The following is a 17385-nucleotide window of genomic DNA, read 5'->3' on the forward strand; positions in this document are numbered from 1 at the left end:
TAGTGGTGTGCTTAACAACTTTGGTATTTGCTTAATGACCACAGTGGTCATTTTATGACTGCAGCATTCACTTAACCATCACCACGAAAGGTCATAAAATTGGATTGCTTCTGTGGGTGACCCATTTTACAATTGTTACACTTATGACCATGATGGATCAGGCTCCATTAAGATTGTAAGTCAAGGACTATCATATAGGTTCCTTTTCAACAGTAATAGATATTCAGCAAATACCATTTGCACACTTTAGTCAAATCATAATAGGCGTCATTAGTTGTAATACTTCCAATATATATGCACTGTGCAGTCCCGTCAATAAATGTCTACTTATTGAAGTTGAAATGTATTGCCAAACAACTTGTGCACAAGATTGCAGCACTAAGTGAGGCTATGTGGAGATTCCAGGAGAGTATCTGTCCTTGTAAGTAGCAAGATAATTTCATTTAGGTTTACACAGATATCTAAAGAAGAAAATAATTGAAATTTTTCTAATGTCTCAGGGTTTTCATTTACCACAGACTCTATTAACTGGAAAGGATGGAAACTTAGGCCCGCTCACCTGAAAGAGTGTGTGGACCTAATAATGGAATAGTTTTCTTTTTTTGTAAATTTGGGGAAGGATTGGACATTTCACTGCAAATGGAGCAAGTCATTTTTGTAGCATTGCACTAGCCTCAGATTTACAGAAAAAGTCTATCAGATGCTATGTGTTCAGCAAAGATAAAAATAAATGCTCTCAAGGGAGGGGGGATGGCATATAAATAAATTCTGAATAAATAAAATGAAAATATAGATTTGACTTCTGAGATTTCTGAAAAGGCCTGTTTCTTTGAACAGAGAAGTGAGTCGTGCTGTGACAAATTTCAAATTTGAACAAGAGGAAGAGCAAGAAATGATCCAAAAAATCAAGAATGAGGTAAAACATTATAATCTAAAATGTTCTGCTTTCTTTTTTAGAAACCAAAAAATTAAATAGTTATTTCCACACTTCAAGAAACTTTTCCTTTCCATATTCGCATTTCTAAATGCTGCTAACTTCTGAAAATTTGAAGCAAGATCAAATCGCAATACATAAAAAGTGTGCTAATTGCTACACAGAAGGCCTTGGGATCATGTGGCAGCAATCAGATAATCACCATGAATTTCACATGGCCATATTCCAAAGTTCTGAAGCAACTGTTGGCTTATACTGTATGCAGATAGACTGTAGGAGACTACAAGATAATGATAAGCAAGAGACTTCTGCATATCTTAATTGCATTCATATAGAAGCTCAAGCATGTATTCAGATTCTCCAAAAAGGTACTATACCACAATGAGGAAAATCCCTGTTGCATGCATCATCTCATCAGCATCCCTCCGGATGCAAGAAGCTAATACATCAGGGAATTGACTTATCATCATTTCAAATAAGATGTGCTTTGTATTCATAAAGGTTTTTACTAAGAAAAGATATATGTACATTCTGAACGTGACAAGATATATCACAAGGTATGAGATATAGACTGCCGAGCACCCAACACTGAGATCTGGGCATGTCAAACTCGCGATGTCATGTGACGTCGCGCGACGTATCGGAACTTTTTCCCATTGCCGAAAATGGGATGGGTGCGGTTTCTCCGTGACGCTCCGGCCCCCGGGCCAGCAGTTTGACACCCCTGATAGAGGAATAAGACCTACTAGTTGCCAATATCCTTTATGTCACACTGCACTTGGAGAACTAAAGAAAACAGGAATCTTAGTGAAAAATTAAGATTTTATTTGCTGTATGCAAAGCTCTATGGTGATTTAAAAAACACAACTTGAATTGTCCATGCTATTTCAACCCATATAGCCCTTTTTCACCTAATGGCCTTAACAATCGGCAAATTGACAAAGGTTCAAGTAGCTTAACAAGTATCTGAAAAAACTTAAAAGCACAATCTTAACACTTACTTTCTCACATAAATTAAAAGCTATTAACTGTTTAGTTTAGCAGCTCACTCTTCAATCATATTTCCTCTATTGTACTTCCATATTCTAAGAAAGAACAATTTTTTTTAGTATGATGATACAAGAATTGTGAATTGGGTAAAGTTATATTGATAAATGGTGTAAAAAATGTACAATTTGTGTTGCAGATTTCCAGATTAAGCCAAACACCCCTAGTGATACAGAAAGTACTAAAACTTCAAGAAGTAATAGAAAAGATGTGGCATGAAGCCCACTGCATTTATCGGGAAAAGGGAGACATCTTTGCATATAGAGATATTCGTGACATCTTCCTTGATGTTGTTAAAACTGCTTTCACTGGTAATGTAGAATGGAATGAAAAAGAGTTTGATGGAACACTAGTTATTTTTTATCCCATTTTTTTTCTCCGTAGCATCCTTTCTAAATAGCATAACACATAACACAGAGAAGAGCCTCTGAAATATATATATATATATATATATATATATATATATATATATATATATATATATATATATATATATATATATATATATATATATATATATATATATATATATATATATATATATATATATATATATATATATATTTATATATATATAAATATATATATATATATATATATATATATATTTAAAATCTGAGCTTTAAAAATTGTGAGCGGAAATTAATTCTGCCAAATATGTTTTGCTTAGTTTGTAAAGTCCGTAGGATCAATGTAAAGAGTTGCACAAAGTAATAGAATTAGTGCTGAATTGGCTTTCTCTGCTCTATGCTTAATCAACTATATTACATGTAGATCTGCTGCTTTTTAAATTTCTAATCACATACAGTGGGCTTAAATAAAAAATCTTTACATTTTTCCAAGTGAAAAAGCTTTAAGTCTACCATTTAGTTTTGTTGCAATCTTTTACTGGAATAAATTTTTTCACTACTTTAACCTAGCTCACAATTTAAAAAAACTGATTTCCAAAGTTAAGAATAAACACGTTATAAACATTTTAAAAAGCAGATCAAATTACATCTTTTATCTTTCTATAGTTTATCTAATATATATATACGTATGTATCTCTTTATCTGTGCAGATCAAACACAAACACCAAGCAGGAAGTTTTCAAAGCTTTGGATTTCTATCACAAATGTACTAGTAAGTAGAAGAAAAATAACTTCTTACAATCCATTTATTTTTATGTTACCAGATAAAAGAGGTTTTTTAGTAATCACCAATCCCTTCTCGAATAAAAAAGTTGCCAAAGCAATCTTATCGTTCAAAGAACCACAAGGAAGGGCATCCACAGAGATGTAATTTGGGTAACAGGAGAGCAAAAATTCAATTCCCTCTATGTATTCAGACTCTATTTCACAATACTTAGGCTCCTCCTTGTGGTACACTCTTGAGTTTTCTGTGGTATAATACAGCAATGTAGCATCTCCTTCATTGCACAACCTGACAATGCCATATCGAAGTAGACGTATTTGTGTAGTTTTCTCAAGCTGGACATCAACATTTTGCACATTTCCATTCTCCCACCGTGCTGGATGCCTGAAAACACTCAATGCTTTTTCAGTCTTAGTCAGCAATGGAGGAAGACAGTCATGAAGAAAAGACTTGGCTTTTTGATCCACTGCAGCATCAACTGGTGCATAATCCAATAGTTTTGTGACTAAAGTCCTGATTTTCTGCAAAAACACAGTTCGGCGTGGATCACCAGCATCAGTGTTTATGACCCCCATGTATTCCAGATAGTCCACAGGGAGGCCTTGGCGATATTCAATGTCCTCTTCAATGGCCATCTGCAATGCTACAGGGAGAAGTTTTTCCAACAGATCTCCCCAGGAGTTTCGCTGATAGGAGGAAACTGTTATGTGGAGTGAATGAGCCTCTGGGAGGCAATTCCCCTGATGTATAAACCCACGGGGGAAGTATAGCAGGTCCCCAGCTTCTAAGACAGTCTCCAGAATCGGTTGGCCAATCTCCATCTGGCTAAAATTGCTACTTGAAAACTGAGGCAATATCTCACCCTGCAGTCTGGGGGCGTAAACTCGCCAATGCTTCTTTCCTTCCAGCTGGATCACAAATGCTTCAATATCATCATAATGAGGGGCAAAGCCTTGAGTTCCAGCAGGAGTCAGGTAAGTGTTGGCGCCAACCATACTGCTGAACTGCTCCTGTAGGACAGACAGGACATGCCAGAGGGTAACTGAAAAGGCCTGAGGGTTCAGCATCCTGAGGGAACAGCCGTTCCTGTAAAAGTCCCAGACCACAGCCGGCACTGCCCTGCCCACAGGATTATGGGTCTCCCTCTTCCCATCCTCATAACTGGTCACATCCAAGTTGACACCAAATTGGACATTGTGGTCGCGTAGGATGTCATCAAACTCAGCAGTAGAGAAGAGGTCCTGATAATAATTTGGGTTGTGCCTGTGAATCAGAAGCGGTCTCTTCTCCCAGTACTGATCAAAGAATTCCTGCGAGGAAACAGGAGTTATGAGCCATTGGAACAGTTTGGCAGCTCGCTCCCGGCTATCCTGGACGTTTCCCAAATCTTGGAGGAGGGACCGGAGAGAACAGCCCGAAGACAATTCCCGGGAGTAGAAGGGTTCCTCTTTTCCATGGGGCAGTGCAGCAGCAGCAGCAGGAGGAGCAGGAGGAGGTGGTGGATCTGGAGCTTTTTGCTCTGCCCGTCTGCGCTCCGTCCTCCTCCGCAACGCTTTCTGACGGCTCGGCAAGGGAGCCAAATATTTGCAGCTCCAGAGATTGTTCCGTTTCAGTTTTCGCTTCTCCTTGGCACCCGAAAGCGGCAAGGCATCTCTAAGCTGCTCCCGGTCGGCCGCTTCGGATGCAACAGAGCAGTCCCCGGCTGCCGAGCCCTTCAGCTGCCGCTTCTTGACTCCTCGGCGCTTCAAGGAAAGCGAAACGCCACGAGGCGGGCTGCGGGCTCGTTTCGGCCGGTCCCGTTCGCCGAGCGGTACGAAAGAATTATAGGCGGCTCGGGCGGACACACGTGGATTCAGCAGCTCCATGCCGGAACTCGGAAGAAGGACAGACCCGCCCCAGGGCGTAACGCGACGAAGGATTTCCGGGCAAGGCTCGCTCTTTCCTTTCTGCTCTTCCTGTTCGTGTCGTAGCTTCGCCCTTCCATTCTGACGTCAAAGAAAAAGGCGGGCGGAGTTTCGTGCGCGGAGTGGTGTAAATGCGACCTGTCTTCGTTATCGCTGGAGTCCCTAGTTCAGGGGTAGGCAACCTCGGCTCTTTTGTGACTCATGGACTTCAACTCCCAGAATTCCTGAGTCAGCTATGCTGACTCAGGAATTCTGGGAGTTGAAGTCCATGAGTCACAAAAGAGCCGAGGTTGCCTACCCCTGCGCCTAGTTTAATATAAAATCCCGTCCCTGCCCTTCCCACCGGTGGGACAGAAGCCTGCCATGGTGCTGAGGCTGCAATCTTACGCGATTAGAAGATTGAACAATCCTTTGTCCGTGATGGTACAGGACGTCCTCGATTTACGACACTTCATTTAGTGACCGTTCAAGCTTACAACGGCATTGAAAAAAGTGATTTGTGACCGTTTTTCACGCCACCTGTGCAGCATCCCCATGGTCGCATGATCGAAATTAAAAGCAGTTTTCATTAAAATATTTTGCATATAAAACAAGAAATGCAAAGCAAAAATATAGTAAATGTGACAAAGAGTAAAGGAAAAGAAGAAACAAAGAAAAAGAAAGAAAGAAAATGACAGAACAGATGAAAATATATATATATAAATAAGTGTTGCTGAACAAGTGGTCCTAACTCCAGGACTTTTTGTACTCCTCAATTCGCACCAGATAACAATACTGTTCCACAAACTTATTTCTGGGTTTTTTTAATGTTCCAGTGTTATAGCACATTGCGCCAATCACATGTTTAGTTACTTGTTTTTGATATTTCATCAAATTACAAGTCACCTAGAATCCTCTTCTGAATTGGATGACTATATAAATTTATCATCTGCATTAAAAAGTAATGCAGTAGGCCTACCAGTCAGTTGACAAGTGATGTTCTGGTTTTGTGAGTTTTTATATCTTTTCCACTGATACAAAAATTAAAAGCAAAGCGGTGTGTAATCAAAAGCTTTCTCTCCCCCCCCATCCCAAGTATTAAAGCTAATATTAAAGGTAAAGGTAAAGGTTCCCCTGCACATGCCTGCTAGTCGTTTCCAACTCTAGGAAACAGCGTTCTGTGAGCCTTTGGTGTCTAGTCATGCTGGCCACATGACCACGGAGACGTCCTCGGACAAGTGCTGGCTCTTCGGCTTTGAAACGGAGATGAGCACCGGCCCCTAGAGTTGGAAAAGCTAATATTACATTTAGTTAATTCTGACAGATTTCCGACTGGTGAAAAGTATTTTTTATATGATTTTTCCCAATCTGTCAATTGAACCCAAAAATGTGCAAATAGTGCAAATTTGCCCCTGAATTTTGATATAGATGCCTTGTGAAATATTTTTAAGGACATTTTCACACAACACAGCCTTCCTCACATTCCTAGCCTATAGTCAAGATGGTTAACTTCACGCTTTTCTGATCTGATATGGAAGTAGCATTTTCCATCTTTTCCTAATACAAGTCTTCCTATATGTGTGATTTGTGTTTCTTTAGTGGCAACCACAGTCTTGACTGCAATCTCTTCAGTCATTGCCAATTTCCCTCCAAGGTCATTTGGCTTATGCAGTTGCCCTGATGTAGCATCAATATTGGAGCAGCAGCACCAAAATTGCACAGAGACAGCAGTAGACCCAGACTTTTATTCTAAAAGGACCTGGCACTCAAGGCATTTATTTTTCCACAAAGGCATATTAGGTTGCAGCAAGACCATTACAGGTGATCCTTGTTCAGCGACTGTTCAAAGTTACGATAGTGCTTAACAAGGAGACTTATGCCTAGTCTTCATAGTTGCAGCCATTTCATGTCATGATTCAAGCACTTGGCAACTATCTTACAATTACAACCTTTCAGTATCCCACAGCCCTATGACCACCATTTGTGACCTTCTGACTATAACACCTAGCTAATAGCCAGCCAACATGCCTTTTGAAAGCGATGGCCATTGTAGTCCAATTCACCTGAAAGGTTCCGTGCAGAAGAATTTACTTTAGGCAAGGCTTTCAGTATCATTTCAGTTGAAGAATTTGGATGATCCCTATGAAGTAATATGCAGCTTGATTATAATAGATAATAGTTAATAGCCATGTATATATATTATATATATATGGGAGGATATATGGGTCTATGTGTTTTCACTCCTGTATGTTGATATTTTGCTTTACTACTTGTATTTTAGCCTTGGTTAGGAATCCCTCCAAATCCCTGGACACGAAGAGCCTTTTATGAGGCACTAAAAAGACACAAGGCAGAAAGGGAAAAACATCTCAAGAAATCAAAAACAACTACAGAAAACCATAAAGAATCCAAGGAAATCGAAAAGGGCAAAAAAATAATATCTGCTGTCCATTTCGAATCATAACAGGTTACTTGGCTGACCCTTTCACTGTGGAAGGTACAAATATTCTGGCTGGGCTTTTCTGGTTGTGTATGTACAAATTATAGCCTCTCAGAAGTTTGCAGAAAGAGTGGTAATTAAACGCAATTGTTCATTACACTTACAGTATGCTAATTTTTGGATCCTCCATTATGTTCTCAAATCAATCAAAACAACATGAAACACTAAAACTATTGATAACACTAAAATTGGGGTGGGGTGATTCTCTTTCTCAAGTAACCTGCATTTATAACTATAGCCAATATCTTTCAAACTATATACAAAATATTACAACTCAACCACTATAGAGAAATTGCTAGGGATGTTTTATTTCATTTTGTCAAAAGTAATTCATGATTCCATACAAGCTTCCCGCTGAATCAAAGTTATTGAGCCTGTGACTTGGTTCATATGTTATGCTTAGTCATAATTTCTTAACAATGGGTTTTGTTGAATAAATTCCAGTTAAGCCATAAATATATTTACATACCATAGTGACTGGATTTAGAGAACATTCTAAGCAAACACCAAACAGTCCACATTATGGATTAATACAGCACATGAATTCAGGTTTTAATTATAAGTTCTAAGAAAAAAATGCTACTCTATATTAGGCTTTCTTTGTTTTCTTTCTTTTATGTCAAATAGGGTCAGTAAGTATTGCATATTTTCTGTTTGTATTGATTTGCTGCTACATTCAGAGGAATCCTACATGAATATGATTAGTTTCTTTTTCTCCATTTGCATTATTATACATATGCTATCAGTTTAATTTCATCTTTTTTGTTGTAAAATGCTTATATATGCATAAAATATGTTTCTGTTTATTTATTTCTGTATGGTTGCTCATTAATACAAACTTCTAACTAGTCTTCCTAGGCTCACAGTTTCAAAAATTTACAGTGAAGCCATCAGAATAGTATTTTCTTAAGTAGACTTTATATTACAACTGCACCTGGTGGTTCAATAATCATTTGTGTAAACCTGTTTTTCTAAATTATTTTAGCTTGAAAATCTGCAAAACTCTGAATGATTAGACTTGCAATCAGAATAACATTTTATAGGTATCATCTCATTTCTAAAACATAGACATCTCTTAAGGGAGCTTACAGGCCAGGCCTGTGTGGAATAAGTTAGATTTTTTTTCATTACCAGCTTCTTAGGCTAATACAGGTAGTCCTCGACTTACAACCACAGCTGAGCCCAAAAATTCTGTTGCTAAGTGAGAAATAAAACTAAGTGAGTTTTGCCCCATTTTATGACTTTTCTTGCCACAGTTGTTAAGTGAATCACTGCAGTTGTTAAGTTAGTAATATGGTTGTTAAGTGAATCTGGCTTCCCCATTGACTTTACTTGTTAGAACAGTCATGTCAAACACAAGGCCCGGGGGCCGGATCCGGCCCGCGAAGTGGTTTCATGTGGCCCGCGAAGCCATCCTGGAAACAGTGAGGGAACGGCCCCCACTGCCTTGGCCCTGGCCCAGAGACCCTCCTTCTGCCAGAGACCCTCAGATCTCTCCCACTCCTGCCCAGGGCCCCATAGGCAGCCTTGATGCGAATGATGTAGAGCTGGCCACGCCCACCCAGTAGGCCATACGCACTCTGGCCACACCCACCCAGTAGGCCACGCCCACCCAGGCCATACCCACCCGGCCCCTTGAGGGCAACCGCAATGCTGATGCGGCCCTCAATGAAATTGAGTTTGACACCCCTGTGTTAGAAGGTTGCAAAAGGGGATCACATGACCTTGGAATACTGCAACTGTCATAAATATAAGTCAGTTGCCAGGTGTCCAAATTTTGATCACGTGACCATGGAGATGCTGCAATGGTCGTAAGTGTAAATGAGAGTCAGTGCCATTGTAACTATGAATGGTCTCTAAATGAACTGTTGTAAGTTAAGGACTACCTTTATAAAACCATGAATATAGTTTAGAAAGACAAAGAAATCTGGAAAGCTAATGTGGCTAGATCTACATAATTATCTTTCCTTGCAGTAAACTGTTTTCGGTCTGATTATTATTGGTTTGTTTTGCAATGATTGCCCAATGAAATAAACATGGAAATGAACAAGCCTAAAAAACGTTTAGCATGTATCTTGTACTGATATTGTCAAATAAATTTCTAACTGATGGTAAACTGAAGATAAGAGAGCATCAGGACTGCTCTGCTGTTGGCATTGCTTAAGAAGTGCAGCTATCACTGCTGCCAGTGATGTCCAGGGGCTGTTGGTTTGTAATTATTTAGTACCATCAAGTATCTTTGGTCCAAATATTTAAAGACTCCTGAAAATGCTTACAACTTTATTTACAGCATAATAAAATTGTCACTGTTTTTATTTTTGCCTGCAGATGCAGCAGAATGCAGTGGTGTAACTCTGCCATGCTGAAAAACTCAGTCTGATGGAATGCTGCAAACTCAGTTTGTTACAGAAAAGTGTTACAAGTACTGGAGAATGTTAGATAAGTTTAAAGCAGTTATGCTCTGTATTTGTAAATGCAGATTTCCTCTTAATTTTGTATTTGTACTCATTTACTAGCATTATTTTCCTATACTTGTACAATTAATTTTCAGTAAAACTAAGAGGAAAAGATTAAAACCATAACAAAGAAACTTGTATTTCTATCATTGTATATGTTGGCAATTCCTTCATTTCTTTTTAAAATATTCAGTAATAACATTTTTTCAATGGTTTGGTTAGAACAGGGGTGTCAAACTCGAAATGTCACGTGACGTGTCACGACATATCGTGACTTTTTTTGCCAATGCTGGCAGTGGGGTGGGCGCGGTTTCGCTATGATGCATCTGGCTTGTGGGCTGGCAGTTTTACACCCCTGGGTTAGAACCGAAGATGTACAGAGCATTTCAGTTAAATGGTTTCTTTTTTAAATCAACTTTTTACATGATTTATATTTTATATGCCAATTTGGTCTAGGGCAGGGGTGTCAAACTCAATTTCATTGAGGGCCGCATCAGCATTGCGGTTGCCCTCAGGGGGCTGGGTGGGCGTGGCCTACTGGGTGGGCGTGGCCTACTGGGTGGGTGTGGCTAGAGTGCGTATGGCCTACTGGGTGGGCATGGCCAGCTCTACATCGTTGGCATCAAGGGTGCCTATGGGGGCCTGGGCAGGAGTGGGACAGATCTGAGGGTCTCTGGCAGAAGGAGGGTCTCTGGGCCAGGGCCAAGGCAGTGGGGGCCGTTGCCTCACAGTTTCCAGGATGGCTTCGCGGGCCACATGAAACCACTTTGCGGGCCGGATCTGGCCCACGGGCCTTGTGTTTGACATGTCTGGTCTAGGGGTTAAGGCACCAGGCTAGAAAGCAGGAGATTGTGAGTTCAAGTCCCACTTTAGCCATGAAAGCTGGCTGGTGTCTTTAGGCCACTTACTCTCTCTCACCCTCCACCCACCTTACAGGGATATTTGTGTGGGAAAAATAGGAGAAGGAGGAAGAAGGTATGTTTTGGGCATAACAACACCTCACCTTGAATTATTTGTAAAAATAATAAATCTGGGATAAAAAAAATATACAACTCATTATTACTAGTATGTGTAAACAATTGTGCTCCACATCATTAATTAATCAGAAGATTCAGAGAACATTCCACAGTAATCTAGAGCCTGTAGGGTACAGTGTAATAATTTGATAAAAGAGAATAATGTGAAATGTGGAATCCTTGGTGCTCTCTGAGCTTGGTTGTTTGCTTGCAGACCCTTCATTACCTGAATAGGTAACATGATTATGTCATCTAGTCAGGTAATGTTTTGCCAAAATGTAATTTCTTCAGATCAAGAAGCTTCCATAGAATAATTTCTTTTCACAAACTACATAGAGATTTAAATCAATTCAAGACATACAATTCAATCTCATGCATATCTAGGAGTGCCTGAACCTCTTTATTTTAATCAGCTTCCATATATCTTAACACTTGCAAGCTGCAAAATAATGGCGTTGAAAGAAAAAAAATCTTCAGGTCCAGTCCAAGCTGGGAGTAAGCAAAATGGAGACTAAGACTCTGGAAATAAAATGGAGACTAAGACACTTAAAATAAAAATGGAGGCTACTTAGGAAAGAAGGTTCTTGTTTATTTAGTTGCAAGAAACATCAGTGACCCAGCATGTTTCTGGGGTGGCTGACAAAAGACCTGGGAGTGGGTGGGTTTTTATACCTTCTTGGGCTTTGTATTTGAAATTGTTGCTGTTCCTGTGCAATGTACTTTGACCTGAGTTTGAGTGTGCCCTTTGGTATTCTAATGGTGGTGGGTTAATTCTATTATGTCCTAAAAGTCATGTTCCTTCCTTGGAGTCTTTTTCCCCCCTAATCCCATCAGCTCAAACAGTTTCTGGAGCTGTGGCTGAAGGCATTTTGCTTATGAATTGTGTAGTGTATGCCTTTAAAGCATACACGGAAATGTCAGCAGAGCAGGGGGCTGGACAGCTCCAGGCTTTAACAGCTTTGGCGGGAAAGCCTGAATAGAGCGAGTCGTTGACAGCCCCAGGGCATGGTCAGCTCTGGCGGGAAGCCAGGGTTTAAATCCATTGGCCACCTGCACTGGCGGGAAGCCCAGGTTTAAATCTATTGGTCACCATTCACCTGGGCAGGTATAAGAGACGCCAGGTAACCCCTTTGCTCCAGCTTCATTTCTGACTCAATAAAGAAATACTACCCAGCTCAAGTGTCCGTCTCTCCGTTCAACCACGCGACATTGCACTGGTGACGAAGGTGGGATCCTATCGGCAGCCCCGGACCAAGACGCAGGACGACCGAGACGGTGGAATGGCACAACTGGGTCAGTATCCCCTTTTCAATAGCAACCGCCCAGAGGAGTGGGAAGCCTTCGTGGGGCAGCTCGAGTGCTACCTACGGGCAAACGGGGTGAAAGATGACCGGCAGAGAGCGGCGGCGCTACTCTGCAGCTGCGGCATGGAAACGTACCAGCTGGCGGTCGGTCTCTGCACACCCGACGACATCCACTCTGTCGGGTACAATGAGTTGCTGGCCAAGCTGACCGAGCACTTCAAGCCCGAGACGTCCGAGATCGCCTGGCGGTATCGTTTCGAGAAGCGGGACCAGCGGCCGGGTAAGTCTGCCAAGCAATACATGGCCGCCCTGAGGCAGGCAGCTCGCCTCTGTAATTTTGAGAATTTAGAGATCCGGCTGCGGGATCGGATCGTCTGCCGGATGAGGGACAGGAAGCTGCGCCAGAAAATTTTTGCAAAGCAGAAACTGACCCTGAGGGATGTCCAAGAGGAATTCCTTGCCTGGGACGCGGCCGAGGAGTCCGACGCGAGGGAAGGTGGATCCGTCCACCAGTTTGTTTATTTATTTATTTATTTATAATTTTATTTATATACCGCCCTTCTCCCAAAGGACTCAGGGCGGTGAACAGGGCAGATGTATAAAATACAAAAAATACAAAAGTTAAAAAGAATTAAACATAATGCCTGAGATAAAAAACAATAAATACAAATATTAAGAACAATAAAAAACCCAACCCACCCCCCATCAGGCCAAGCCGGCTTGTTCAAACAAATGCGTTTTCAGATCGCGTCGGAAGTTGAGTGGTTGCGGCGACGCGGACGGGGACAAGTTGGAAGTGGACACCATCCACCGACAACAGCGACCCGTCAACTCCAACCGAGACAATGTGAAGGAGCCAAGACCACCCGCGGCGGACGCAAGATACCAGGAGTGCAGGTGCGGAGCGAACGTCCCCCGGTCTACCCAACTCCACGGCTACAGCGCAAATCGGCCCCGGTCTACCCAGCACAGCGGCTGCGGACAATCCCGGTCTACCCGTTGCGCCAGCTGCGGAGGACAGCATCCCCGGTCTACCTGCCGTTTCAAGTCGGCCAAGTGTCGGGCGTGTGGGAAGACTGGGCACATCGCGGCGGTCTGCAGCAGCAAACAGCGGGATAGCCTGCACAAGGTGGAGGCAGAGTTCCAGTTCGCTACAGGTACCGGGGAGCGGTTGCCGGGACAGACGGTCAGCCACACGGCGGGACGGCCGAACGTTTATCTAACGGGGCCCCTGTGGCGCTAACCCCGAAAATTGAGGGTGAAGCTGCAAGGGGTCCCCTGCACAATGGAGCTGGACTCAGGGTCAGCCGTGTCCATCATCTCCGCCAGAACGTTTAAGGAGATTTGCAAGCGGAACGGCCAACTGGTTCCCTTGAGGCCATCCAGACTGACCCTCTCTGACTTCCAAAATTCACCCATTAATGTCCGGGGGGAGGCGTTGGTGAGGGTTCAGTACAAAGGGTTTGAGGGCAAATTAAGTGTACTGGTCGTCGAAGGCCAGCGGACCAGCCTCGTGGGGTTAGGGTGGTTCAACGCGCTGGGCATTGGAATCACGGGGATTCACCAGATGCAGAGCTGCCTTTCCCTTGAAGCTGTCTTGCGGACGTGTTTGACGGGCAGCTGGGAAGGTACACAGGTCCCCCAATCTCATTTAAGTTAGACTCCCAGGTGCAGCCCATAAGAATGAAGGCTAGGAGGGTCCCGTTCGCGCTAAAACACAAGATAAAGCGGGAATTGGACAAGCTGGTAGACCAGGGGGTGCTAACGCCAGTCGATGGAGCGGAATGGGAAACCCCCATCGTAACGCCGCTCAAGGCAAACGGCGAAATTAGAATTTGCGCTGACTATAAGGGGACAATCAACCGGGCTCTGAGCGCTCATTCATACCCGGTTCCTGCAGTAAACAGCATTCTGGCGTCCCTGCAAGGCGGGTCGGTGTTCGCTAAACTGGATCTTGCCCAAGCTTATCAGCAGCTGCCGGTAGACCCAGGGGCTGCTAGAGCACAAACAATTATCACACACAAAGGGGTGTTCCGGGTAGACTGGTTGCAGTTCGGGGTCAGCGTGGCTCATGGAATATTCCAGGAGGTGATGGAAAGGACCCTCAAGGGAATACCAGGGGTTGCCCTTATTTCGATGATGTCCTGATCGCAGCCAACTCCGAGGACGTACTGGCAGCCCGATTGAAGGCAGTACTTGAGAGGTTCAGGGGTGCAGGGTTGAAACTCATAAGGGAGAAATGCAAGATTGGGGTAACTGAGACAGAGTTCCTGGGGTTCAGGATTGATGCTCAAGGCATCCACCCATCTGCATCCAAAGTCAGGGCAATCAAAGAAGCCCCTACTCCCCAAAACAAGTCTGAGTTGCAGGCATTCCTGGGCCTCCTCAATTTTTATCACGCATTCCTGCCACACAAGGCTACAATTGCAGAACCCCTACACAGGTTGCTTGACAAGCAAGCATCCTGGGACTGGACTGACAAACACGCTAACGCATTCAAAACACTGAAGAACCTGTTAGCAGGCAATGCCACAGTCACGCACTTCAGGAAGGACCAGCCAATCTGCCTTGCATGCGATGCATTCCCTTATGGGATTGGGGCAGTTCTCAGCCATTTAAGGGAGGATGGTGTCACGTCGTCCTCTACCAGGAAACACAAGCACTCCAAAAGGAACGGGTGACCAGGTTTATTTCTTCCACAAATCAAACCGCGGTAAAGTCAGCGTTGAGGCACCTAGCCTCAATGCTCTTTTATCATGTTACCACACCCTGACCCCACCCCTTCAAAGCAAACCGGCATCCGCCCGCCTCCCCATAAACGCCCCACCCATCACCGTGCATAGCCACCACCCATCGTGTGCACTGCTGCAGCCCGTCAAGCCCCCTCCCAGGTAAGTTCTGTCCTTCCGCTCCCTCATGCGCCCCAGTCCGTGCTGGCGTTGCGGCTGTTAACTTCCCCCTGAGTCCATCCAAGCGCCCAGTGAGAGAGGGTGGCAAAACGGGCACAGCCACACACCCCTCTACAGTTTGCTGGGGCGGGTCTAACTGTCCGTTTGGTTCAGTCCGTTTTTGCCCGGGCGCCACCCGCAGTTCAGAGTCCAGCCGCCGAGGAGTTAAAGGGTCTTGGGCAGGCGCCAGCGCTAGACCGGTGGGCGCCCGGCGCCGTCCCCGCTGATGAGGCGAGCGCGTGCCCGCCGTCCGTCCGGGAGCGGGCGCACCGATCAGCTGAGCGCCGGCCAGCTGCTCGGCGGGACTGCGGCGGCGCGCCCTGCGGATACCGGGCGAAGCCACGCCCTCCAATCGAGCGTCCGAAGGTGGGGAGAGGCGCTGTCCGGGAGCGGGCGCGCCGATCAGCTGGGCACCAGCCAGCTGCTCGGCGGGGCTGCGGCGGCGCGCTCCGCGAAGTCCTGGCGAAGCCACACCCACCATCCGAGCGTCCGGGGCTCGACGGAGGCGATGTCGAGGCCCGATCGGACGGCAGGCCGGCGGGGCTTGACAGTCGGCTTCCCCTACCATCTGTCCTCCTGCAAAAGAAGAACGACAAGATAGACCTCCACGAAGACAGGCCGCTGAGTCCCCAGTGCTACCCCCCGGTTTGGACGGATGTGCACGGTGAAAAGCCGTGACCAGACGAGCTGCCTGAACATCCCCTTTCCTCACCCATGAAGCCTCTGCCAATGGATATCCTTTCCACATCACGAGATACTGTACCTGCCCCCTCCATACCCGAGAATCTAAGATTGCCTGTATTTCGTACCGGTCCCCGTGAACAGGCCCCGGAGCGTTTCCACCCGCCTTCCCTGTTATTCCCCTAGCGGGCTTTAGTAGGCTACTATGGAAGACGGGGTGGATCTTCCCTAGGAACTTTGGCAACCGTAAACGGACGGTCACGGGGTTGATCACTTGAACCACTTGAAAAGGGCCAAGGAACTTGGGGCCTAACTTCTTGCTCGGTACCCGTAAGTGCAAATATTTGGTTGACAGATACACCCACTCCCCGACCTTGGGGGTGTCGAAGGGTTCCCGTTTTCTGTCTGCCTGCTCCTTCACCCGTGCCTGGGCTTTCACCATCGCCTCCCTAGCGATCTTCCAAGCGCCCCCTAATTGGTGCATCCACTCCCCAAGCCCGGTGGGTGTCGCCGATCCCTGTCCACACTCCGGGACAGGGACGAAATCATACCCCGCCACCACCTGGAATGGTGTCAAACCCGTGCTGCTATGCACGGCGTTATTGTGGGCGACTTCAGCAAACACCAGGAGGTCTGCCCAGTCTGTTTGCTGGTATGACACATAACTCCTGAGGAGCCTTTCCACCGTGGCGTTGGCCCTTTCGGCGGCCCTGTTAGTGCTTGGGTGGTAACCGGAACTGAGGCCCTGGGTAGAGCCGATGTGCCGTAGGAACTCCCGCCAGAACTGTGCTGTAAACTGTGCTGTAAATAATCCGTCGGGGGACCCCGTGCAGCCGATAGACATGAGTCAGAAACAGACGTGCCAACCGTTTGGCGGACGGCAGCCCCTTGCAGGGGACGAAGTGCGCCTGTCTGGAAAAAAGGTCGATGACTGTCCAGATTACCGTGTAACCCCTGCTTTCCGGCAACCCGACAATGAAATCCATGGCAATGTCTTGCCATGGCCGTACAGGGTCCGAAACTGTCTGTAGTAGACCTAACGGCTTCCCGACACGGGGTTTTACTGTGGCGCATACGTGGCAGCCCCGGACGTGTTGTTCCACGTCCGCCTTCATGCACGGCCACCAGAATTGGCGGCGTGCCAAGTGCAAAGTTTTCAGGAAGCCGAAGTGGCCGGCCTGCTTGGCATCGTGACATCGGTGCAGAATGACAGGGCGTAATGCCTGGGGCACATACAGCTTATTCCCGTGCCAGGCCAAGCCGTCGCGCATAGTTAGCAGACCAGGATGCTCCTTCAGCCAGGTGTCTGTAGCTAAGGCCTCGTCCATGGCACGGGACAACTCGTCCCCCACGCTGCAAATTGCCTGGGTCGCACTCGGGGATGCACTGGGCGGGATGAGCTCTTGTACAACTGCTTCTCGTTTGGTGTCGTATTGCGGCAGCCGTGAGAGAGCATCAGCAAGAAAGTTCCGCCCCCCCGGT

At 45.3% G+C, this 17385-nt stretch overlaps 1 protein-coding gene across 1 annotated transcript in view; it reads left to right on the top strand.

Moving 5' to 3' along the window:
- Positions 1–10059, top strand: part of HEATR4 (HEAT repeat containing 4) — a gene marked incomplete at its 5' end in the record, with an annotated part of 33388 nt that extends 23329 nt beyond the window's left edge. Inside the window, 6 exons of the mRNA XM_081326304.1 lie at positions 838–916; positions 2121–2292; positions 3042–3103; positions 4024–4089; positions 7280–7495; positions 9827–10059. Coding sequence (XP_081182430.1) covers positions 838–916; positions 2121–2292; positions 3042–3103; positions 4024–4089; positions 7280–7462 — 562 coding nt within the window. The 3' untranslated portion in view covers positions 7463–7495; positions 9827–10059. The remainder of the gene's footprint in view (positions 1–837; positions 917–2120; positions 2293–3041; positions 3104–4023; positions 4090–7279; positions 7496–9826) is intronic.
- Positions 10060–17385: the final 7326 nt, after the last annotated feature.

This window comes from Vipera berus (assembly GCF_964194415.1).
Source record: "Vipera berus genome assembly, chromosome: 1".
Classification (NCBI taxonomy): domain Eukaryota; kingdom Metazoa; phylum Chordata; class Lepidosauria; order Squamata; family Viperidae; genus Vipera; species Vipera berus.